Genomic DNA, 24,568 nt, shown 5'->3' on the forward strand with positions numbered 1-24,568 from the left:
CTGCATAGAAATACTTAGCACAGGGCAGGTGGCTCTGTTAGTGAAGTGCCTGACTTTGGCTCAGGTTGTGATCTCAGGGTCCTAGGACTGAACCTCCTAGGACTGAACCCCGTGTCGGACTCTGTGCTGAGCAGAGAGGAAAGGAAAACAAGCAAACGTTCTAGGGTTGAAGAATTTTCCGTTGATCCCTTAATCAAGTGGTCGCTACTTTATAACCGGTCCCTAGAAGGGGCAGGTCTTACTGGAAATTTTGACCGCAGCTGTTTGCTTCTGGCTGTGACTCGGAGCCCTCAGCCTGCGGGAGAAGGTAGGTGACCCGGCAGCCGACCCGGCCCCATCCCACCTTCCACCCTGACGGCTGAGACCTGCCCTTTCTCTGCCCCAAAGCTTCTGGGGCTTGTTTGAACTGCAAACCCAAGGGATGGGGGACTGAGTCCTGGTGTTCGGTCCCTGGGGGTTTTCTGCAGTTTAGGGGAATCCTATGGGCGCTGGGAAAGGGATTTAGGCATCTCCTGATCCTCTCGAGATCCCTCCCCCCCCTTTTTTTTACTTTCCTTCTCTTTACTCTTTCTTTCTCTTTCTCTTTCTTTCTTTTTCTTTCTTTCCTTCTTTTTCTTTCCTTCCTTCCTTCCTTGTAGAAAATTGCTGTTTCCTCAATTTTATCTAATTTAATGATGTGGAAATGAAGTTTAAAACCTCTCCCTCCCGCGCCCCCAGCGGGATTGCAGCACCCTTTCGTATAGATATTCCAGGGGCTGACTCTGATGCCCCTGTTAATGCTTGGACGCTGCAAATCTAGGGCTGAAATTTTAAAGATGCAATCACTTTGCGTTTCTCTCCAAGCCCCACTGCGCATTCAAATCGCCTGTTGGGCTGCATCACGAGTTTTCCAAGGGTCCCCTGCAACAGGCTGCGGGGGAGTGGCTCACTGCGCCACTAGCGCTCGGCTCCTCCCTCTCCCTGGAGGGCGGCTGAACTGCAGGGTGCGGAGACTTCTGGATCCCTGAAGGGCCCCCGTAACACGCAGCCCCCTGGGTCAGTGAGCACCCCCCTCCACCCCACCCCCCGCCTTTCTCCCAGCTGCCTCAGATTCAAGGCTTTGACCTGGGTCACCTCCTGTGGTCCCTCTTTGCCTACCTGTTGCTGGGTGCATTTCTGAAATGCCATCCCGAGGGGCAGAGGACTGTGACCCACCATAGTTTGTACTGCGAAGGGTCCGGGAGAAGCTGCAGAAAAGCAAATTTCCCTAAGTGAGGGGTTTGTGCTGGGGTTAGAATCAGGACATAGAAAAAAATTAAAAAAAAAAAAAAGAATCAGGACATAGAGCTGTTTCTTGGTAGGACACACTCCTCTGCTTCTGTGTCTTTACCTGAAAGCCACCATGGGTGAGTATTGCCACCCTTTGAGCTTTGGCTGTGGTACCCCTGGCTCCTGGGGCCTTCTGTTTTTCAGCTTCCTACTGATGTTCGAGATTCTTCTCTCCCCCAGCACCAGCCTGTTCCACCAGAGATCTTACCCCAGTCAAGTGTCTGCATGATAACCCTTTTCCTGAACATTCTCTCCTCTCCCCACAGCTGCTTGACTGCCCTGTTTCTGTCAAATGCGACCCATATTGCCACAGTTGGTTTTTAATCCAGTTCTTCAAAATAACAAACACGGACAAAAAACCTGATTAATTGGTGCTGACCTGTGGAGATGGGGGATGGTATATAAGAAACACCATTGCTATCAGACGGATGAGCAACATGGACATTGCTCTGGATTGGGTTAGGGTGCGAGGTTTTAAGTGGTGACTGGGATGAGCACAGAAGGCCTGCTGAAAGCTTTCGGAATCCTCAGTGGGGGTGGGGGCATTGCTCTAGGAGGGGAAGTTGCCTCTCTCCAGAGCCTGTATGTTTTTCTGGCCTGTGGATTCCTGAATGAAAGTTGGGCTTTCCAGTAACTTATCTGCCCCTGGAACTCTGGGTAAGGACATTAGTTTCACTTTCCTTCAGCATTCTCTGCTCACCAGGCAGCTCCATTTTAGCTCCTGAAGGGGTATTTTCAGTGAAAAGCCCCCTAACTGCTGCTGGGGGTTGCAGATCATGTCACCCTTTGACAGAGCAGGGAGAGGCAAGGTCACAAGTGATTCTATTCAGAATGCTGAGGTCAGCTACCAGGGGCCCTAGGACCAATGATTAGGACTGGACCTACATGTTGATTCTCTGGATGAAAGAATCATAATGTAAGTCATGATCTAGGTATGTCCATTTATCTCCTTGTTACCATATCACAAGAAGGAGTTGTCTGGTGGGACGCCTGGGTGGCTCAGCGTTGAGCATCTGCCTTTGGCTCAGGGTGTGATCCTGGAGTTCTGGGATCAAGTCCCACATCAGGCTCCCTGCATGGAGCCTGCTTCTCCCTCTGCCTGTGTCTCTGTCTGTCTGTCTCTCTCTCTCTCTCTGTGTCTCTCATGAATAAATAAATAAAATCTTTAAAAAAATTAATGAATAAAACATTAAAAAAAAAAGAATATCTTGGACAGAGGAAGCCAACAGTGGTTTCAATTATGAGCCCCCAAAGAAAGTCACAAAGTAAGTGATCTAAGTTGCAGGGGACCATTTTGGATCAAGCCCGTCTCTGGATAGCATGATCCAAAGTAATAGCCAAGGTCTATTTAACAACTTTAACAATTACAACAGGAGCAAGACTAGTTTATTATCATTCATTAAATGCTTCCTATAAGCCAGGTACTGTTCTAGGGACTTCATATATAAAAATTTACATATGCGTCTAAGACAGATAGGTATATGGTTTTCATTTACAAAGAGAATGTTGAGGTTCACAGGGGTTAAGTGCATTACACCTATTCCATGTAGCTAAGGAATGGTATATTAAACTCGCCTTTGAAAAAGTGGAACTGATATTTGAACCAGCCTCGGGGGGTTTCAGAGACTTCTGTTTAGTGGGGACTTCCCCACTTGGGTCTGGCATTTAGAAGGAGCCTTACTATTGGCATCTTTGTCCCTTCTTTACAGCTACTTTCTCCTTCCCAGCTCCATTATTAATCCTGAGTATATTCCACTGCTGGAGAGAAGCACATAAGTCTGGTATTTGAATAGATAATCCCCACCATATCACTGTATTCATGGTGTGTCTTTTCCACAGTAGCCCCCCATCACCATGGCGCTCCCTGGTGGTTTACTAACCCGCGGTGAGGAACCAGGTAAGCTTGATTCATGATCTTTACTTGCCACTGTCCCTTTGGCATCTTGCCCCATGCCTGGCTGGCAGGAGGACTTCTATTAAAGTTTGTTCACCTCTTGTACTCTGGTCTATCTCCAGTACCACTGAAGAGCATCAGTGTAACCTTGTCCATTCGTGAGTTTGTGGCTGGTGTGTCTGCCACCTTAAACTATGAGAATGAGGAGGAAGTTCCTTTGGAGACCTTTTTTGTGTTCCCCATGGATGAAGACTCAGCTGTCTACAGCTTTGAAGCCGAGATCGATGGGAAGAAAATTAAAGCAGAATTAAAGGATAAGAGGAAGGTACTAGGGATGAGTAGATTATCTCCTCTCTCCCTTTATTTCCTTAATATATATGCAGGATCTCTACACACCTTCATAAAAAATGCTGATGTTGAATGCTTTCTTCTACTCCCCTTTAGCTGGTATTTTCCTAAAGTCATCTGAGGTAGGGAGCAGGGGCATCAATCAGAGGCATTCAAAGTTTAGCTGTGAACCTGGCAGGCCCAATCATAGGCCTTCTCCATCAATTTCTGTTTTCTGTACTATTCATCTCTTCATTCATCCAAGCCACCTTTGATATTGCCTCTCTTTCCCCATTCTCCTTAGGCCCACAGCATCTATGAGAGTGCCTTAAGCAACCGCCGCCAAGCTTTCCTCCTGGAGGAGGACAGGTACTCCAGGGACGTCTTCTGTTGCAATGTGGGCAACCTGCACCCTGGGTCAAAGGTGGCACTCACTCTGAAGTATGTGCAGGAGCTACCCCTGGAAGCAGATGGGACCCTGCGCTATGTGCTCCCAGCTGTCTTGAATCCTCGATACTGTCGCCCTGGTGAGTATCCTTTCTTTTCGAATACTGGTGGTAGGTGATATAATTTGGGAAACCCCTCAAGGGTGTAGAGGTGCTAAGAAGTGTGGGAAGAGGAAACAGAACTAAGGTAACTCTTTGTAGGATCATCTGAGGACAGTTGCCTAAATATGAAGACTCCTGTAGTCCCTTTGGAGGAACTGCCCTATACATTCAACATGATTGCCACCATCAGTTCCCAGCATGGCATTGAGAGGATCCAATCCAACTGCCCCTTCAGTCCTATGGAGTACCTTGGAGATGATAAGACCTCTGCCCAGGTAATTCATAAGAAAGAACTGTTGTTGCTGGCACCTCTATTCTTTGGGTTCTGATCTTGTTTCTCAGTCCTTCCAAAGTGTTCCCTATTTTCCCTGTTAACTAGAGGGAATCCCACTTTGTTCCTTCTTTATCCTTGTTTCTTCTCCAGAGCCTTCTCTATTCTTGCCGCTGCTCCTGACCACATACTCTCTTGTGGAAGAAGCCTACAGTGCTAAGCTCTAACCTCAGCCCCATGCAGCAAGCGTGATAGTTCTAACATGGATCTTTTGCTTGTTTTCAACTCAGGTTTCCTTGACTGAAGGACACAAATTTGATCGAGATGTGGAACTCCTGATTTACTACAGTGAGAAGCATACCCCCAGCGTAGCCGTAGAGATGGGGCAGGCTAAAGACAACCCAGGTATTCTCTTTTTTCCTTTGTAGTTAACCCCTTAAAAGGGAACTCCTGTCTTGGAATTTTTTTTTCCTTTCTATCCAGTAGCGGGTAAAGCATTCAAATAGCTTATATTTTAGTGTGCAAAAATGGTTAGATACAATGAGTTTCATGTGATTGTGTCATGTAGACAAATGTAAGTGGATCAGTAGGTAACTGGATCAAGGACATGGACAAATAATTCACAAGAGGAAACACAACTAGTTTACAAACACAAATGACAATGATCAGTCTCTGCAAGTATGGATAAAAATGAAATAAAAACAACTGGAAGTTTGTACCTCTTAAATCCCTTTTATCTATTTCTATTCTATTCTATTTCTATTCTATCCCCTTAACTATTATCGATTGTACTAAGAGGTATAAACTTCCAGTTGCAAAATAAACAAGTCACAGAGATGAAAAGTAGAGCACAGGGAATAGAGTCAGGAAGATTGCAATAATATTGTTTGGTGGCAGATGCTGACCACACTTATACTGGTGAGTGCTGAGTAATGTATAGAGTTGTTGAATTTGAAATACTATAACACTTGTGTTAATTACACACAAGTGTTTATTATTATCAATAAAAAAGTAAATATTCATTTACAGGGAAAAATAAAAATAATGATGTGACATTTTCAGTTTTCAAATTATCCAAGACTTCCAAATCTGATAATGCCTCATCATCCATCTCCAGAGATTTTTCATCTCACCCTAGTATCTTAATTTCTAAGACTAAGTTTAGTTTTGTAATAAATTTAGTTTATTGGGACATCTGGGTGGCTCAGTGGGTTGAGCATCTGTCTTCGGCTCAGGTCATTATCCTGGGGTCCTGGGATCCAGCCCCACATCAGGCTCCCTGCTTATCAGGGAGCCTGCTGCTCCCTTTCCCTCTGCTTCTTCCCCACCGCTCACACTCTGTCCTTCTCTCTTTCTCAAATGAATAAATACATTTAAAAAATAAAAAAAATAGTTTTATTAATTTCTTTAATTTCTCTTATTTTCTAAATTTTCTTGACTACATGTGCACTTTTCCTTATTACTACTATCACCCATGTCAATCTGTTGCTCTCTTGAAGTCTTCCTAGGCAGCCAGCCTTGGATTTCAGGGATCATGAAGCCTCACTAGAGAGATACTTCTGAAGCATTTTCCACATTGGTGGAATGGAAGGATGTTTGGGGACAGTCATAGTCAAAATACTATAGCTTGGATTAGGTTCCTTACTTCTGTAACTACAACTACTATGAAGACCATTTCCTGTAATTGGTCCTTCATAGCCATCCTCTCTCATTGTTAATGTTTGGCCAAGATTGCTGAGAGCTCCTTACTTTGTACTCACTTGTTCAACAATTTTTCCTTCATGCAAGCTGTCCATGCTAAAGCCCTTAGTGGGGCTCCATCTTAATCAGGTTTGCTCCAGCTCCTCTTCCATGAAGCTCCATGCTCTGTGTTTATACATTAGTTTAGTCCTTTTGTACTGCTTTTGTCCTTTCCCTTTTGTGGGTTCTCCCTTGGGTGCCCATGAAATACTTCCACTGAAGAACTAGTCTTCAGTTAGGATTATTTTAATCCACCAGAGAAAGTTTTATAATGCTGAATCTTAGTAGGTATGAATTGAGATTTCAATTCCTTTCCTTCCAAGAAATTCCCTTGGCCCCCATGTAGAATTCCTGATCTGTTCCTGTGGTAAGCCCTGTAGGCCAGAGGGGAGAGCCAGGGCAGCCTTTATGATCTTGTGACTCCCTTCTAGCAGGGCCACTCAGATCATATATCTGGTCAAGACAACCTGCTGTTCCCATCCATATAAAGAAGCAAATGACAACTGGCAGCTGGGGTCACTAAAACCATTGAGAGTTCTCAATGAAGCATACCACTATGTGATGAAAATACAAAATATGTGTTTATGTTAAGTACTTAGAATGTACTTAACTAAATATCAAGAACATGATTTTTAAAAATTGTATGTATAATTCAATAAAATAACATAAAAATTATAAAGAATTTTCTAGAATTGTTATTAAAAATTTAACGTGAGCTAAGCCCTAGGTTGAGTCCCTTACATGTATGATATCACTTAACCCTTAAAATAATCATGAGGCAGGTATCACTAATTGGATTCTTCAGATGAAGAAACTGAGGTTAGCAAACACAGGAGCCAGGGCCTGAAGTGCCTTATTTAAAAATGAGGAAGCAGAAACTCGTGAAGGTGAAAATAATATGAATATGAATAATATGAAAGGAATTATAGTAGAAATATCCAGATAGTACACACTGTGTATCTGGGATTATCCTAAACACATTAGATATATGTACCCACTTCATTGTCATGGCAGCCTTTCTGACTTAGCAGTCTAGCACCAATTCCACTACAATCAGCTGTGTCTTAAAATGGAAAGCAATTTACCTTGCCTTTTAAGAAAAGCTACTCTTCTACCATATATGCAGAAATCTGGAAGGTTTAGAACTTATCCTTGAACCAGTGGTCAAACAAATATTTGCTGAGCTGCACCCATTTTATTTGGAAGCCAGTTTGGTTGTTGGGGTATCCCAGGGGCAGGAGATTAAATGGAGCCACATCCTTTAATCATACTGAATCCCAAGGCTACTGAGAATTTAAACCTATCGTCCTGGACCCACTTTATAAAAATAGGATATTGGAATTCAATTCTTTGTCAACTAATATTTTCTGCAAAACAAGTGGATATAACCTAGGCATTCTCATTTCATCTCTATCTCAATACTACCATTTCAATTCCTGCATCAGTTTTCACTTATTCCTCAAAATAAAATCAAAACGTTGACACCTCGGTGACAAAGGCCAAACTCCCATGGTTTCCTTCATAGTATTGTTTGGGTGATGCTATTAGAGTCTAACACACATCCCAGTTCTGGAGAGTATCAGTGAGTATTTCATACCCAAAGCAGGCAAACTTTCCTTGGTATGAATGACGCTATACTCTCAGCTCTTGCAAACTGTCAACATATGAATCGCCTATGAGCTTCATTTTTTTCAAAAGTGTAAAGACTTAAACAAGGACCCGTGTAATAAATTTCTCATTGATTTGAAGGGAGGGTGTCTCTGCAAATAAATTAGCTTCATTCTTCTGGCAAATGCTGGAACATTTTCAATTCATGCATTTCACTCATTTACCTAGCTGCTAGGAAACTAGCATATAATTATATTTTTTAATTTATTGTTTGTGCCTGGTAATCTCTACCTCCTTTTTTCTCTTTCATATCTTTTCTGCTTCTATATCTTTTATGTTTATAACTCACCTCAAATCCTTTGCCAGCAGATCCAGTACGAAGATCAAACAGTGTTATAGATTTGGATTTTTTCAACTCCTTATATAACTCACTACAATTGATTCTTGAGGTCTTTAGTATTCTTGAGTTCCTTTTCATGGTAAAATGTTCTTATCCTTTCACAGGAGATGGTTTGATGAAGGATCCATCTGCGATGGTGTGTTTCTATCCAAACATCCCAGAAGTTGAGTCACCAGTTATCTGTGGAGAATTTGTCTTCCTCATGGACCGCTCAGGAAGTATGCATTGCCCCATAAGTAAACAGGATAAATCTCAGCTGCGCATAGAGGCAGCCAAGGTAAAACTAGCTACTTCCTTTTTCTGGTCACATGTACAAATGAGGATGAATCTTTGGGGTTAAGTTAGGGCCCATCTGGAACTTTGAGTGTGTTCACCATCTGCACTACATCTAACATGACCATAACATGCTAGCCTTGTTATATAAGGGCCTGGACTCAAGAAGTGGGTGAAGGCCAACCCTTACCCCCCTCAAGAGTTAGATTGACAGCATCTGTGCCTGAGAGGATCCTCTCTCACTATCTCCTCCTCTCTTCCTTCAGGAAACACTGATTTTGCTGCTGAAGAGTTTGCCTATAGGCTGTTATTTCAATGTCTATGGATTTGGAACTTCCTATGAGGCATTCTTTCCGTAAGTTTCTAGAAAGTCCATAGAGAGTCCAAAAAGATACTTTAAAGAAAGGACTAGATTGTTGAAGGGGGTTACCGCATGGTTGACTTTGGCATTGGGCATTTCAGGTGAGGTTGTTTACAGTGGGGGCATCTCGATTCAGGGACTCGATAATATGTGTTTTTGAACAGCTATCACATCACTGGGCATGTTTGTTTTTCTCAGGAATAGTGTGAAATACACTCAGCAGACCATGGAGGAAGCACTGAGGAGAGTTCAGCTTATGCGGGCTGACCTGGGGGGCACAGAAATCTTGACACCACTCCAGATCATCTACGGGGAACCTTCCATCCCGGGCCACCCCCTACAGGTAGGACCTGGAAGAGAGCTAATAGAAGGCAGTGGAGAAAAGAAATCTCTGTTCAAGAATCTGTTCCGGGGCTTCATTGTAGGATTGTTAAAATATGACATATAATTCAGGGCCTCCTATCATATAATAAAGAGAAAAAAGGAGGCATGTAATAGAATTCTCTTCCTTAGCTCTGTGCTGTGGGCGATGGAGGTCCTTTTGCAAAGTGCCACAGAAGCCTGCGGTGAGACGAGAAGGGAGAGGTGAGGAAAATCCCAGATGCCCAACAAATTTTGTGAGAACATGGTGCAAGTGACCATGGAAAATTAGGGACCTCATGCCAGTCTGCAGAGGCATCGATCTCTGGAATGAAATGGTTGATTTTTCCCAAGGATATATTGTAGTATCTGAAAAATGGTCTTTGCAGAGATTTGATGAATGTCTTCTTTCTTTTGACAGCTTTTTATCTTCACAGATGGAGAAGTTACTGACACATTTAGCGTAATTAATGAAGTCAGGAGGAACAGGACGAAACACAGGTATGAAGAGGATGTGATTTCTGGGTAATTGACCCATCTAGTGCCACATGTAATCTAGTGCCACAAGATCCCAGTGTTGACATTCCTTTCAGAGGACAGAAGATTCTAGAAGTTTAGTTTTCCTAGCCAACAAGCTTTTTCTATATCATTTCCCCCTCTCTACTAAAAGATAAAAGTAATTTTCTAAATAACGTCAATAATGCCACAAAGTTATTGTCCCTTATTCTTTCTAAACCACAATGGAAACCAAAATTGAATAATATGAGGGTTTTTTTTTTAACCATAAACATTTCTATCAAAGTAGAGCGTACACAAAGCTACACAAATCTCAAGGATACAGCTGGATGAATTAGAGTTGGTCACTACCAACTTTTTCCTCTCCAAAGGAAATAGCTTTCTTAACTTAAAGCACCATGGATTATTTAATCTTTACTCTGGGAAAGATCCTCAGCTTTTCATTATCTTTCATGACACTGATATTTTCAAAAAGTACTAGCTAGTTATTTTTGTAGAATCTCAATGTATATTTATTTGACTATTTAAATTCATGTTGAGAGTAATATTAAACATTTTGGGAAAAATACATATATTTTAAGTATTTTAAAATACTTCAGAGGGAACATGTTCAACACTGCATCAATAAGTGTGATTGTTGACTATAGATTTTTTTTGTAGATTCTTTTATCAGACTAAAGAAATTTTGCTTCTGTTTGGAGGGTTATCAGATTAAGGAAATTTTATTTTTGTTTTGAGATTTCTTTTTTTTTTTACAAAAATAATGAATGTGGAATTATATCAAAGATACCTTATGTATATATTTAGATGAGTGTATGATTTTATCCTTTTTTGTGTGAATTTTAATGACCAGTGTTAGACCAATTTTGCATTTCTGAAATAAAACCAAATAAGTTGTGGTCTATTAACCTTCTCTATGTATTTTTGGATTCAGTTGGCTAAACCTGTTTGGAATTTTTAAATCTGTTTTCATGAGAAATATTAACATGTATTTTCTTTTCTTATAATATTCTTGTCAGATTTTGATATCAATGTTATACTGGCATCATAAAATAAGCTGAGAAGAGTTGTCTATTTTTCTATTATCTGAAAGATTTTCTTTATTAAATGTTTACTAGAAGTTGCCAGGAGGCTGTTCTTATTATTATTTTTTTTATTTTTATTTTTTTTTTGAGGCTGTTCTTATGGGAAAGTTTTTAAATCTCTTTCATTGAAATGGACTATTCGTACTTCCATATGTTTTTGCTTTTTATGAGAGTTTGTATATTTTATCTAAATTTTCAAATTTCTTTTCATAAAATTCTCTTATGCTGTATTATCTTATGCTGTTGTTAATTTTTGCAGAATCTGTTATATATTAGCTTTTCTTTCCTGATGTTGATTATTTGTGTTTTCCCTGTTTTTCTCCTTGTCCTAAATGCTTGTCAATTTTAATAATCCTTTCAGAGCACCGGTACTTTTAAGGTTTTAAAATCCTCTCTATTGTATGATAGTTTTTTCTATCAATAATGCTTGCCTCCATCTTTATTATTTCCCTTTAAATTCACTCCTGTTTATATTCATTTCCCTTTAAATTCTTTGGGTTTACTGGCTGTTCTTTTCCTAATATCTGGAGATGGATACTCAGGTAGTTGATTTTGAGACTTCTTTTTCTTTTCTAATATATGTATTTAGATCCTTAAATTTAAGCATGTCTACATCTGAATCTTAATTCTAGATCTGTCACTTTCCATTGACATCCACTTAAGATTTTCTAATTACCATTATGATTTTTTTAAAGCCTATGTTATTCAGAAGTTTAGTGTATAATTTCCGTTTGGAGACTTTTCTATTCTCTTGTTAGTTGTCAAGATATTTTATATGAAAAGCCATAGAAATTCTTAGAACCTCTAGATGATATTATCTTCCCTCTGTGAGGATGTACTCTGCTTCTGATGGGTTGCTAGACTAGAAGCAGATAATCTGAGTCCAATTAGAGTCAAATGACTGAAGCTCATTTGGTGGCTAGTTTATTTCAGATCCCTCTCTACCTCTGGGCTATAGTTCTGCAGGGTTGTATTAAAAAACCTGGGGTATCTATAAGGGCACCTTCTCTTTGGAAAGTCCAAGTCTGAAACTGCTTGGCTTCTTAGTCTTTGAGCCATCCATTTAGTACTTGACACTAGCTTCAAGGGTTAATGGGATACCAGATGCCACGCCCATCACTCTTGGCCTCCCTCCTCTCCATGTCATGGCCCATAGATTCCCATAGTTTTGGTAATCATTTGATATTTTCAAGAAGATTATTAAGAATATTGTATACAGCTTTTCCAGTTCTCTACTGGCTGAAAGAAATTTGGCATTGCTGTGAGCAGAATGGTGTTCTGGTGTCCTATGGTGTTCTACTCTAAGTCAAAAATCATGTAGTTAAGTTCCACTTCTGCTGCTTGCTAGCTGTTTGGATACATCAAGTAAACTCCCTAAGTCTTAGTTTCCTCATTTGAAAATGGGAATAATAACAGTACTTACCTTATGGGTTTACTGTGAGGGTTCAAAGGGTATACTTACGTAAAGCATTAAGAACTGTGCTGGACACACAAAATATGTGCTATATGAATTTTTGCCATTATTATAATTATCATCTTTATTATTATCATCCAAAGAAGCACTTCAGTTCTAAGCATATTGTTAGAAATCAATAAACATTGCTTAGCTTTAGTTTTATAAATAAAACACTTAAATATACACATAAATGCCCTTTGGAAGCCATAAGAAATGTAGGCTACAGTTGTAGGACCTTGTTGGAAATTTGAAGGTGTTAATATCAAGATGTGATCTCTAGGGGGCACTGTCATAGGTAGGTTACCATAATTAGAAGTTCGGTTCTTAGCCCTACAATTTTAGAGTATTAGTCCTGTTGCTGACATCACTAGAATTGGGGATGATGATTCACATTAACCCAGTTCAAAAGAGACTGATACAGAAGCCAAAATTCCAGTGTATTAATTTACAATGAGAAATCTCCTTGTCATGCCTTCTAAAAATGCTTCTATTACTATTAACACATTCTGTCTATAAACAGTTCCATCTGGGAAGCAAACTGTGATTACAAAGCTATTTGGTGCACATAGACTATGGCAGGGAGAGAACTCTCCAGTTAAAACCCTTTCCTACCCTAAGACTAGTCTTGCCAGGGCAGATGGGGTTCCAGTACAATATTAGTCAAGCATTAATAATAGGGGCTATTTTGTCCTAACTCAGCACTGTCTGATGAACCAATTCTTTGGATTTATTATTAAAATAATTGATGAGGCTATAGTCCTGTGGTTTTTGTTTTTTTTTTTTTTCTGCCTCTAGAATCAGTATAATATATATTTTTACCAGGGGGCTCTTACAGTCAGATAAACCAGTACTCAAATGTTATCTGCACCATAGTAGGTGTGCGATCTTGGACATATTTCTTAAATTCTTTGGGCTTCAGTTTCATATCCATAAAATGAAGCATAAGGCTGCCTCTTAGGAATCTTGTAATGATTAAATCACATCAGTAAGGCATTTTGTCTCCTGAAATATAGAATCTGCTCAATAAATTGTAGCTATTATGCTTTTGGTCAAGGAAAAGACTATCTCTTTAGGTATTCTTCACTATTATGTATTAATGTTATAATTTCACTCTAAGCTCTTATCCTTGTACAATTGCAGATGTTTCTCCTTTGGTATTGGAGAAGGAGCCTCTACCAGCCTAATAAAAGGCATTGCCCGTGTAGCAGGCGGCACTTCAGAATTTATCACCGGCAAGGCCAGGATGCAGTCCAAGGTGAGGGGCAGGCCTTGTGTCCAGAGGTGGTGATCCAGAGGGAGTGTGGAGCAGAGGGGACATTGCCACAAAAGCAGAGGCAACAGCTTGACACTAGGATTCATATTCTTTTTTTTTTTTAAGATTTTATTATTTATTTATTCATGATAGACAGAGAGAGAGAGGCAGAGACACAGGCAGAGACAGAGCAGGCTCCATGCAGAGAGCCTGACGTGGGACTGGATCCTAGATCTCCAGGATCGTGCCAAACCGCTGAGCCACCGGGGCTGCCCGATTCATATTCTTATATCCATAATGCCTTGGGCTATAATACACAGTGGGGCTACTTTTGGCCTTATGGAAAAGGTGCCCACTATAGTTTCTAGAGAAATGGCCTCTGATCCTACTCGTTGGAAGCCCAGAGACAAGATACTGGAAGAGGTTAGGGTTTTGTGTTTAAGAACAGAAATGGAGAAAAAAAGAATTTTGACTGTCATGATTTAGATCCTACAAGTGTGCTTGAGGAACTCTTTTGGTTGGCTATATCCTATCTTCCATGCAAATGAGACAAAGAAAACACGAAGGAACAATGTAATATGTCTGGTGGATTGGTGAGGTGGTACATTGATACTGCATTTGGTTAGTACACACGAGGGAAGGCATCTTTGACCTCTGCTGCTACTTGTGAGTTCCTCTTTCTTGGGTGGTGTCATTCTTTACCTTATCCTCCCTTACCATGTCCTAGTATAGTATTAAGGAATAGACACAGCATGTACTGTGTTGCATAGAATGTGATGTATAATAAATGTTCAGTTAACAGTGGTTATTATTGCTATTATTATTTTCTGTGCTTACTCTGTTCTCTTTCCTCCACCAGGCTCTTAGTGCCTTAAAACGTGCTCTACAGCCTGCAGTAGAAGATATATCTGTGAGCTGGGATTTGCCTCGTGGCCTGTCTGCTAAAATGCTTTCACCAGAACAGACTGTCCTCTATAGGGGTCAGAGGTTAATCATCTATGCCCTTTTGAGTGGGACCATGCCGGTGAGTTCCTATTCTTATTTGTTCCTCTCATCAGAGTAGCTACTTCCCTCAACTCTGCTCTGGACAATTTTCTTAAAACTGGCGGAGTCTCATCAAGAGGTCACACTTGCCGGGTAGAGCCTGCTAACACTGTTCTCCATAATTTCAGGGTTCTGATTTCCTCAGCTATCTGGTTCCTAGTCAGACATTTTCATGTGTTGGGTTGGGGTGTTTCCTCAGCTATGACTTTTACTTGGTGACTCTCCCTTCCATTGTGTCTATTCTTGTCTACTTTGTAGCCAGCAGATGCGACAGGAGAAGTCTGCCTCAAATACATGCTCCAGGGCAAGAGTTTCGAGAATAGGGTGACATTTTTTCTGCAACCCAAGCCCGATGACAAGTGAGAATTCAGTTGCTTTGTTATTTTTGTCCTTTTGTGTTTTTGTTTTGTTTTGGTCTCTGCTATTCTTGAAAGGCTTGGTTTCCTTCCTCTTAATTTGGGGGGCTCAGTTGTGTCCCTACAATCACTTTGCCTTTCTAACCCATTCAAGTCTTATATATCTCTTTATCTGGCTTTTTCCTCACTCTACTCATGCTAACTTTTGAGGGCCCTGAGTAACGGGATGATTTTCTTTTAGCTTCACCATTCACCGCCTTGCTGCTAAGTCCTTTCTCCAGACCAAGGATATGGGCTTCAGGGACACTCCAGCAAAAGATAAAAAAGATGTGCTGAAGGTCAGCATTGACTGTGGAGTCATAAGCTCCCAGACAGCTTTCATTGCCGTCAACAAAAGTCTCAACAAGCCAGTTCAGGGACCCCTGGCTCGTAGGGATGTTCCAAGGCCAATTCTGTTGGGTGCTGCTTCAATGATACCACGATTCCATAGAGGTGGTGAGTTTTACCCCATTCAAACTCATGTAAAATAAAGGGCCCTGGATATCTAAACACATCATTTGAAGTAAAAGCATGTGACAGTGATTTTTTTCCCTTGTCTCTCCATACTTAGGATTTCTGGCTGGTTTGGTGCCTTTCTGGGGAACCAAGGAGATTCTAAATAATCCAAGGGGGAAAAAGAAACAAGGAAAATTAAAACAGAAAGTGTAAATAAATATTGAGTATTCAAACTGTCTCAATATGAAGCTGATTTATCCTATGGATAATTAGATGATTAATGATGATACAGGTGGCTGATGGTAATGGTCTGGGAGTGTTAGGGAATGGGTGTCCCAAGTGAAACCCAAGCAGCCTTGAGAATAGATATAAGGGGCTTAGTTAGAATAAGGTAGAGAAATTTCCTGGGCAGTATTCTGTGGCTGGAGGGGAATGTTTAATGTTTGTTGTAGAGACAGGCTTCAAGGTGAGCCCAGATTTTTGTTTGGACAACTGCATGTATAATGGTTCCATTTATTTAAATAGAGTAAGAGAAGAACAAGGTCAAGTTTAGAAGGTAGCATGTTGAATTATTTTTGAGTATTTTGAACTTGAGATCCTTATGGAATATCTATATGAAGATGTCCAGTAAGAAAACAAATAGATGGGTTTGGTGCTCAGAGGAGGAGAGTTGAGGGATAAAGATACACATTTGGGAATACTTAACATCTAGGTTGTAACTAAAGATGCTGTCCCAGTATTGCCAGGAAGAGGAGGAAAGGTGGTAGTTTGATTCTAGTTTACTGGCTGAGGAGCAAGAGCTTGGAGTTTCTGTCTGATGAGTTTTCAATAGTTTTAGTGAAACAGCAAATATAACTAATGAGTATGAAACAAGACGTTGTAGAATAGAGTTTGAGGAAAGGATTTGAAAGATGGATGATTGGAGGGTGAAATTCCAAGGGAGAAATAAAGCATTTGCCAAGAAGTGTTGAGCATGTGGTTTAATTCTGATACCTTGACTTTTTTAGTGGCACTAAACTAAGGGAAGCCGAGCCCATGTGGTTCACTACAGCAGGACTCAGCAGCTTTGGTGTAAGAACAAAGAGGGCACAGTGTTGGCTCTTTTTTGAGGTTGGGATTTTGCCTGGTGTGTGATGAAAAGGAAATCAGGTACTTGGAATTGGAGAGACTGGATAGAGAATGGTGAAGTGTTGGACTCAGGATTGAAGCTAAATAGAAAATATACTAAATATGGAAGGAAGTGGATTGTAGGGAAAAAGCAGAGGAGACACAGATTTAGAGGTCCAGATGAAGTCAAAGACCAGGTAAAAGAACTTTGAGTCAGAAGGCTGCAAAAATTGGATATTATATGTAAAAAGTAGGATTGCTTTTTTTCCCCCCAGTTTGTTTTTTACAGGTGGAACAATTCTGCTGGATAACAAGATTCTGGCTTGGGAGGGAGTGGCTGAAGTAGAATGAAGGCTGAAACCATTTGATTTGAGGAAGTCAAGAAGCTTTGAATGAGAGTGCTGGATAGGTTACCTAAAAGGGTACTGAACTCTCTCAAGATGATGGCAGGCCTTGAAATGAAGTAGAAGTCTAGAAACTATATCTAGATACTTTAGTGCATAATGGGAAGTGACAGAGAGGTGGGAGGCAGCCCTAAATGACTGTGAGGGAGGCAATCCAGATGGGGGTGGAGCAGTAATGAGCTGGATGCCACAATTGGAACTGAAGAGGTTGCCCATCTTACTTTCCAAACCTGGGCGCTTGGGCTGTGGTACCTCAAGAGAGCACCCAAAGAGAGGGACAGAGGGATATAGGGAAAATGGTTTTTAGAAGAAGAAATTAGTTTTGTTAAGATAAGTAGTTGGAAAAAGACTCCTGTTATGAAAGGAAAGATGCAGGAAAGATCATTGACAAGTATCAAGGGTTCCAGAGGACACAGTAGGAAAGGCTCAGGGGATGAGGGCGTGTGCAGGAGGTGGGCTCATGGGAGAAGAAAAAAATGCACAGTGAAGATGGTAGCTGAGGCAGACATGGATAGGAGGGCATGTGGCCCACATTCTCAGGACCCTTTGCCTGTAGCAGAGAGCAGAGGGTATCTCAGCCTTAATGTCTGTACTGGTGTTTTTCAGCTCATTCAAAGCCCTCATCCTCCTACTCTCCTCCTGCATCTCAGCCCACACGGACCAATCATTACCCAAGCGTGTCATTTCAACGGGATGATTACAAACCCTGTAGGCCCATGATTAGCAAGGAGATGTGCGCTCTAGGTGAGCATATTTCCAGGGATTTTTTTCTCACCCATATTTGTCTGTCACATATATAGGACTAGACAGGTCCCCTGCTCCTGATCATACACTAAGGAAGCAATGCATGTCTTTCAAAGATGCCTCTTCTGAGATAGAAAGGGCTCATTCTTCCACCAACAGGATGAACTTGGAAACTCACCCAACAGGTAAGATGGGCCTCAATTCTCTTCTCTGATCTGTGGGGACTGAAGAACCAATCTTCTACGCTCTGCTTCCTTTGGCTTTCTCTAGCTAAGAGGTAATCTCTTTGAAAAGTGTCAGGTAGAGGGTGAGATTTGTCTAGCTCCTATGTTTCCCAGGGTCAGCCCACCTTCATTAGTCTACAGTGAAACCTACCCAGCAGAGCCTGGGTTAAGCCCTATTTAAATGCACCCCCTTACCATCTCAGCTCAACCAGCAGGCCTACAAGCTGGGCCCTCCCCCTGCAGAACTCTGCTGCTGCCTTCTTTGAGCCACCTGCTACATTGGGTTTGAAAAGGGATCTTTCCAATGCTGGCTAATGACTCATTCTGTTGCCAGAGGGTGTTCCTTGGCCATTACCTTGTGTTCCAAGCAGCTGGGCTTCTCCTGTATGTGACAGATTGAGTCAAAGTACATTTTACCACCAAGAGGTGCCTTTTCTACTCAAATGGTCTTAAAGGCAACTTCTTTCTAGTCTCCAGTTTTTGTAGCAAGATTTGTCATATACAGTTGTTTAATTGTTTAAACATCTTATTTGCCATTTACCCTCTTTGTATTCATTCTCTTTAGGCTGGTAGTTAGAGAGGGCATCAAGGTCTCAGGTGGAGTCAGATCTCTGTCCTCCAATTACTGTAGGGTTTTAGGCAAATTAATTCACTTTCTAGAGCCTTAGTTCCCTCAGGTGCACAACTACCCACCTCACGGGCTGTCATAAGAAAATTCTGAATGTTAGCCACAGAGTAACTTCTCGCTTTATATTAGTTCCCTAGGCCTTCCTAGCTTAGAATAACCCAGCTCTGACCTCTCTCTCTTATGAATCCTCTTACCCAAGTAGAGAGAAAAATTACTCAAGAGTGTTAAACTTCTGTTTTTTTGTGAACTAATTAGCAACTACTTTTTGTAGGGAGCCAACAAGTGGCCTTCTTGGTACTTTGCATTCTTCCTCATGCAATAGGCATTGTTAGCTCCAGTTTACAGAGAAGACTGAGATTCCCATTTGTTATATAACCATTGCGTTTTGAGCATTAGCAAAGCTGAGATTCAAACTAAGATGATTGAAATTCAGAGCCTTAAATTTTTTGTTCCCATTAGAGTAGAATCGTTTTTTCTAGTTATGGTTATTCTTACCTGCTAATTTTTAAGTTGCTATTAGGTACATCATCATATATGACAGCCAGATGTGAAATACTTTCTGTGTGGTCTTTAAGCAATTGTCCAACCACCAGGATTAGACAGACACTAGACTATTCTTTGAGGTACATTGCTGAGGCTTCCTTTATATCTGCTTTCTTTTGATTTTTTTTTATAATTAACATTCAAGATATACTGGTCTAGAATTTTTAAATATATGTCAAGTTTTAAGGCCCATTTACATAGAACTGGATAAAACTTTAAGCAGCATTATCATTTCCTTGTTGCTAAATTTTTAAGTCCAGCTCCCCTAAAGATAGTATATCACTCAGGTGAACTACATTGTCACAGAGAAAATACAGGGAAAGGACTATAACAGGTATCTTGGTAGGATCTGCTTCGCTCTACGCTCTTGCGATAGCCTGTCTCTGAAGTCAGACCTGTCTTTCTCAGGTATGCTAAGGGGTCAGTGGCTCCTAATTTCTAATCCTTTCTTTTTTTTTTCTTCCCCAAAGTCTTTGGGGATAATCATCTTGTACAGCTGATTTCCCTCCAGAATGCAGATGGTTCCTGGTATCCAGATGAAAATCTGGCTGGGATCCTAGGTAGAAGTTTAGAAGACCTACTGGCTGCAATCCCTGTCAAGGTAAGATTCAGAGAAGAAAAAAGAATATGCATGCTTTTGAGAGGTTGAAGTCAGTAATGAGATTTGGGGTGAATCATGATTCAGCTGAGAAAGGAGAATAGAGAAGGCCATAAACTAAATTAATTTCTCATAAATAGAAGTTGAAGATTTTTTCTTGGAATGTTAGAGCAGAAAGAACAAGAACTAATAACCTAGTTGATGGGAATCGACGGTTGACAAAGGGAGATCAAGCATCCTCTTTTAGTTTATATTCCTTGCCAATCATCTAAATTTTTTGAACAATTACTCTGTGCCAGACACTGTGCTAAGCACTTAACATCCACTTATTTGTTCATCACCATAATTAAATAAGGCAAATCCTATTTGCATTGTTGTTTATAGAGAACTCTAATAATGCATCTGAGTTTACCCAGCCAGTCAGTTCTGGACTCAATTCTAGAACTGTTTTCAGGACCCACATTGCTTCTCTTCAAAATAAAGGACGTGGTCCATAGCCTGGCAAAATTTTTCTGAAGTCAGGATAGGTGACATATTAATAGGGATGACTTAGTTATTTCAAATGTGTTTGACTATGCTGATGAGGACAAGTTATGCTCCACAATTTCAAGGTAACTTACCAAATCTTCTAATTGAGAAATTGTTAAATATGGGCAAAATTCCAAAAACCTGAAGGATGGGTGTCATTCTGAATTTTCAAAATGTGAAAGTTATTTAAATAAACCTCAGAAATCCTAGAGCTGCATCACCTAATACAGTGTCTACTAGTCATGTGGCTCTTGAGCACTTGAAATATGGCTAATGCAAATGAGAAGCCAAATCCTTAATTGAATTCAAATATCCTATAACTGAAACACATGCTGATTTAAAACTAATGTAAAAAATGTAAATATTCATCAATAAATTTTATATTGATTACATGTTAAAATCACATTTTTAATATGTTAGGTTAGATAAAACATATTGGTAAAATAATTGTACCCGTTTTTATTTTTTTACATGTGGCTACTAGGACATTTAAGATTATGTGTGTCTAGCATTATATTTCTATTAAAAAATATTGTTCTAGACCAAATAATTAAAAGGATAATTTAACAACAAACACAAAAATTATGACATTCTAACTTGGTTTCATTGGGAAACCAATGACAGGTCAGACTAACATTTCCTTCTTTGACATGGTAACTGGGCCAATAAATCCAGGAGCTCAGAAACCCTGTTGTACCTGAATTTCAGTGAGGAATTTGAATTTTGTAAATGATGAGTATATGTACTGAGAACCAACTCATTGAAAAATTCATGGCACTGAATAATGAATTTATTCAAATTCAAAACAGATTTTTAGAGCAACTGGGCTCTGAATTCTCTGGAGGTTTATATTTTCAGTAAAGATTCAGATCCCATGCTTTCCTGGTTGTAAATTTGCTAAAACTGGGAGATGAGGTATTAAGAATAATTGAGATCCCAAAAGACCTTGAACAATGAATGATTTGCAATTTTTTGTGAAACAAAACAAAACTTACTAGGAATCAAAATGCTGTTTTTGGTTCTAAAGCCTCAACTATTTAAGTAGAGATACAAGCAAAATGACTTCAGAGCTGTTGCACAGGGAGATTTGAGGTGATCGTCAACTGCCTGTGAACCAGCAGACATGATACATAATCAGTGTATCAGTGACAATGGGGTTGTGAAAAGAGCTGTGTGTGTTGTATATTTTGGGCTGTGGTCATAGTATTTCATAAGTACACTGACCTTCAGATATGACCATTTAAGGAGATGTAATTTTAAAAACCATGTTTCTAGGCTAGATCAAGCATGGGGATTCTCACTGCTTTGACATGAGCAGTCCTCTTAAAGAAGAATTAAAGGAATTGAGAATTTTGGTTAAAACAGGACTCCTGTGGGCACTGAGGGGGGCACTTGACGGGATGAGCACTGGGTGTTATTCTGTATGTTGGCAAATTGAACACCAATAAAAAATAAATTTATTGTTAAAAAAAAAAAAAAAGCAGGACTCCTCAGAGAGGACCCGATAGCTGTTTACAGATTTTAAAGGTCATGCTAAAAAAAAATAAAAAATAAAAAAAAATAAAGGTCATGCTATAAAAGAACAATTTTTTCTTGATCTGTTGACTCCCAAAACTGAGGTTGGGACCATGGGTGAAAACTCACAGAAGACCGTTTTCTGTTCTGTGGCTGAGACTCTGTCTTGAGTGACATGAGCAGTATGACTCGAATCAGAATATTGGGGCCTCCAGGCCAAGCTGTGTTGTTTGCTAGAAGGCTAACTTTGGGCAAACCATTTCACTTTCGTGAGAATCTCTTTTCTCTCTTACAAAGGTCATTATTGATAATTCCTCTTTTTTTTGTTTGGCAAAGATTCAAATGAAGATCTATTATGCAAAGTGATTATGCATGTGTTTCTTTTATCATAGCTTAGTTATCCTTGTTGGGGATGTTGTAGGACTTTTAAGCACCATCTTGATGGTTAAGCTGGATTTAGAATTTAAGACTTTTCTACCCTAAGACTCAGGGGATTGATTATTGCCCTGAGGTTCAGGGCCTGGCATTATGCCTTGCAAGGAGGAGAGGAGGTATAGAGAGAACAGGTCATCACATTTACCAGCAGGGCAAATGGGGGCAGAGCAATGACTTGGGGTGGGAGCTGTTTGCATCCCCTGAGGGGCTGCTAGCACTCACGTGGACGCTTCAGGAAGTCTCTCTCTATGGTACAGGATGCAAATTCCTCAAGCTGGGCCACAGTCCTGGCAATGGTCTGGCTGCATTCCAATGCTAAGCAAATGAAGTGCGAGTGGGAACTTCTGGAGAAGAAGGCCAGAACGTGGATCCGCATCCACGCAGGTAGGAGTTCAATCGTTAGACCCCATCTCTTTCCCTCCATAGGAAGTCAGCCATCTTCCCCAGCATTGAGCCCCCAGGCCTGCTAGAAGGTGACAGGGAAGGAGTTCCTGAAGTCCCCTCCCCCAGCAGTCCTGGGTCAGATCTTTTCTGATCTCCTAGATAGTTCTTTCCTTGGCAGGATGAGGGTGCCATCTTAAATTGAGGGAGGGCGGAGGTGAGTAAAGAGGCAAAGGGATATGGGATGGGGACTGTGAGTTGTGAGAGGGACATTAAGTGGCCTTTGTTCTCCTTGCTGTCTCACTACTATACTGAGTACAAGGCTGGACTGGAGCTCTCACTCCTTGGGGGTCTATTATTGTCTCACAGCTGCTGAGTATTTCTGGGGCCTGAGAAGATGAAAGGGAGTCTAGGCAGTAGGAAAAGCAGAATCAGGGGTATTGAAGAAAGACAAGAGCAGGAGTCAGGGGTGATGAGCAGGCAGGTGTAGGGGAGGCTGGGGGACGAATATTTACTCTCATCATGGTTCATCCACTCTAATTCTTGTTTTCTCCTCATGGCAGCCTCCATCATGCAAGAGCTTGTGAAAGCTGCTATTGCTTTTACCAAATCATCCGTGGACCCTGCCATCTTTGCCCTCTGAGGAGACTGTCCAGAAAAACAAGTGCCTCTTGCATGCTCCTGCCCTTTCCTTTACACTCTCCTGCTGTGGTGTGTTTTTGTATTTTACCCATATCCCATCAGTTTCTTGCCATAGGAGTGAAGGATGTCCCCCCACCCCCCGCCACCTCACTTCTCTGTTCCAGGTTCCCTTTGGGTAGGATGATCTACCTTCTCCAGCATATACCCTCAGCCCAGTGTCAGTGGTCCCAGAGACTGGTCCCTTTCTTGGAGGAATTTAAAGCATTCATAGGCAGTGATGTTCCTCCTGGATTTTCCAGAGTGACCACATGAAAGACAGGTGGCGTGGACTCCACACTATAGGGTACAACAGTGATGTTAGGGGGACACTTGAATAAGAGAATGCTGTGCATTTTGTCTATTCCCTTTGATCTTACATATTTATCGGGACCAGACTGGTGAGCTATCCAATTTTCTATTCTAAGATAGGGCAGAGAATTGGAGGGGAGGTTGAAAGTCAACATCAGGATTGATATAACCCCAAGACCACAAAGAGAGAGACTCCAGGGGTCCACTGTGAGAGGCGGCACTTCTTGGTTGATCCTGCTTGGATTTTGCTCCCCAATACTGCATGCCTTTCCTCTCACTGCCTACAGTACTGGATTGAATCATACCCATTGGAGACAGATATTTCTCCTTAATTGTTTCTTAGTAAGAAGGTGATAATGGAATCTTTAGCCCTGGCCTGAGCCCGTGAGGCCTCTAAGTCTGGCTCTGATACGTAATAAAGGAAAAAGTGGGTTGAAAGGCAGCTTTGCCTGAGACCTGGGTCTGGATCATTCAGCCCATGAGGAAGAAAGGAACTCCCCGTGATTGTTTCTGACCTTTGTCCCACATACTCTATCCTCGTGGAAATGACCTTGTTCCATATGCTGTCCCCTAAAATACTATTGTGTCAATATTAAAATGACTGTCTCTTTACTGCATTTTCTTGTATCTGAGCTTTTGTACATTTAATGTTTGAACTTGTGTTGGTTTTATTATCCTTTGTTTTCCTTCCCAACTTTGCTGACACCTGCACCCTACACACTGTGTTCTGTCCCCATTATCTTCTGCTGTAGGCTCATTTCCTATCTTAAGTGTCCTCAAGTAAAGGACTCAGAAAATCACTATTAGAATCCTGATAATAGGGATGCTTGGGTGGCTCAGTGGTTGAGCATCTGCCTTTGGCTCAGGTTGTGATCCTGGGAGTCCTGGGATCGAGTCCCACATCAGGCTCCCCTCAAGGAGCCTGCTTCTCCCTCTGCCTGTGTGTGTGTGTGTCTCTCCCTGTCTCTCATGAATAAATAAATAAAATCTTTGTAAAAACAAAACAAAACAAAACAGAATCCTGACAATATTCTTAAATAGTTAATTGATGAGGAACAAATTATTTAACCCCTGGGAGCTTAGTGTTCCTATTTGTAAAAGTGGGATTACACTAGAACTCCCTTATCACTTTCATCTTGAATACTCAAGAATTCTGAGCGGAACCTCCGAATATCTG

General features: G+C 40.9%; 1 protein-coding gene across 6 annotated transcripts; it reads left to right on the forward strand.

Moving 5' to 3' along the window:
- Positions 1–262: 262 nt before the first annotated feature.
- Positions 263–24,008, forward strand: VWA5A (von Willebrand factor A domain containing 5A). Of its 6 annotated transcripts, none has more exons than XM_055305818.1 (19): positions 263–307; positions 3,148–3,205; positions 3,325–3,527; positions 3,834–4,056; positions 4,177–4,352; positions 4,639–4,753; positions 8,201–8,373; positions 8,636–8,724; positions 8,929–9,073; positions 9,512–9,591; positions 13,288–13,402; positions 14,259–14,423; positions 14,702–14,802; positions 15,041–15,294; positions 17,412–17,549; positions 17,666–17,734; positions 19,415–19,545; positions 22,278–22,404; positions 22,965–24,008. In XM_055305818.1, exons 2-19 carry the CDS (start codon positions 3,163–3,165, stop codon positions 23,042–23,044), a joined length of 2,427 nt encoding a protein of 808 aa, XP_055161793.1. In that variant the 5' UTR covers positions 263–307; positions 3,148–3,162; the 3' UTR covers positions 23,045–24,008. The 6 variants fall into 6 exon arrangements, 5 of the variants coding, with proteins under 5 accessions (XP_055161793.1, XP_055161795.1, XP_055161797.1 ...); XM_055305819.1 differs by having other exon boundaries at positions 264–307; positions 3,151–3,205; XM_055305820.1 differs by lacking the exon at positions 17,666–17,734.
- Positions 24,009–24,568: the final 560 nt, after the last annotated feature.

This window comes from Nyctereutes procyonoides, unplaced genomic scaffold (assembly GCF_905146905.1).
Source record: "Nyctereutes procyonoides isolate TBG_1078 unplaced genomic scaffold, NYPRO_anot_genome, whole genome shotgun sequence".
NCBI classification, from domain to species: domain Eukaryota; kingdom Metazoa; phylum Chordata; class Mammalia; order Carnivora; family Canidae; genus Nyctereutes; species Nyctereutes procyonoides.

What these genes read in the sequence shown, in the direction of transcription:
- VWA5A (XM_055305818.1), top strand. Translation starts at nt 3,163, where the DNA reads ATGGCGCTCCCTGGTGGTTTACTAACCCGCGGTGAGGAACCAG. An exon ending in ACCACGATTCCATAGAGGTG is followed by an intron (nt 15,295 to 17,411) that starts GTGAGTTTTACC and finishes GGTGTTTTTCAG; the next exon opens with CTCATTCAAAGCCCTCATCC. An exon ending in GTGGATCCGCATCCACGCAG is followed by an intron (nt 22,405 to 22,964) that starts GTAGGAGTTCAA and finishes TCCTCATGGCAG; the next exon opens with CCTCCATCATGCAAGAGCTT.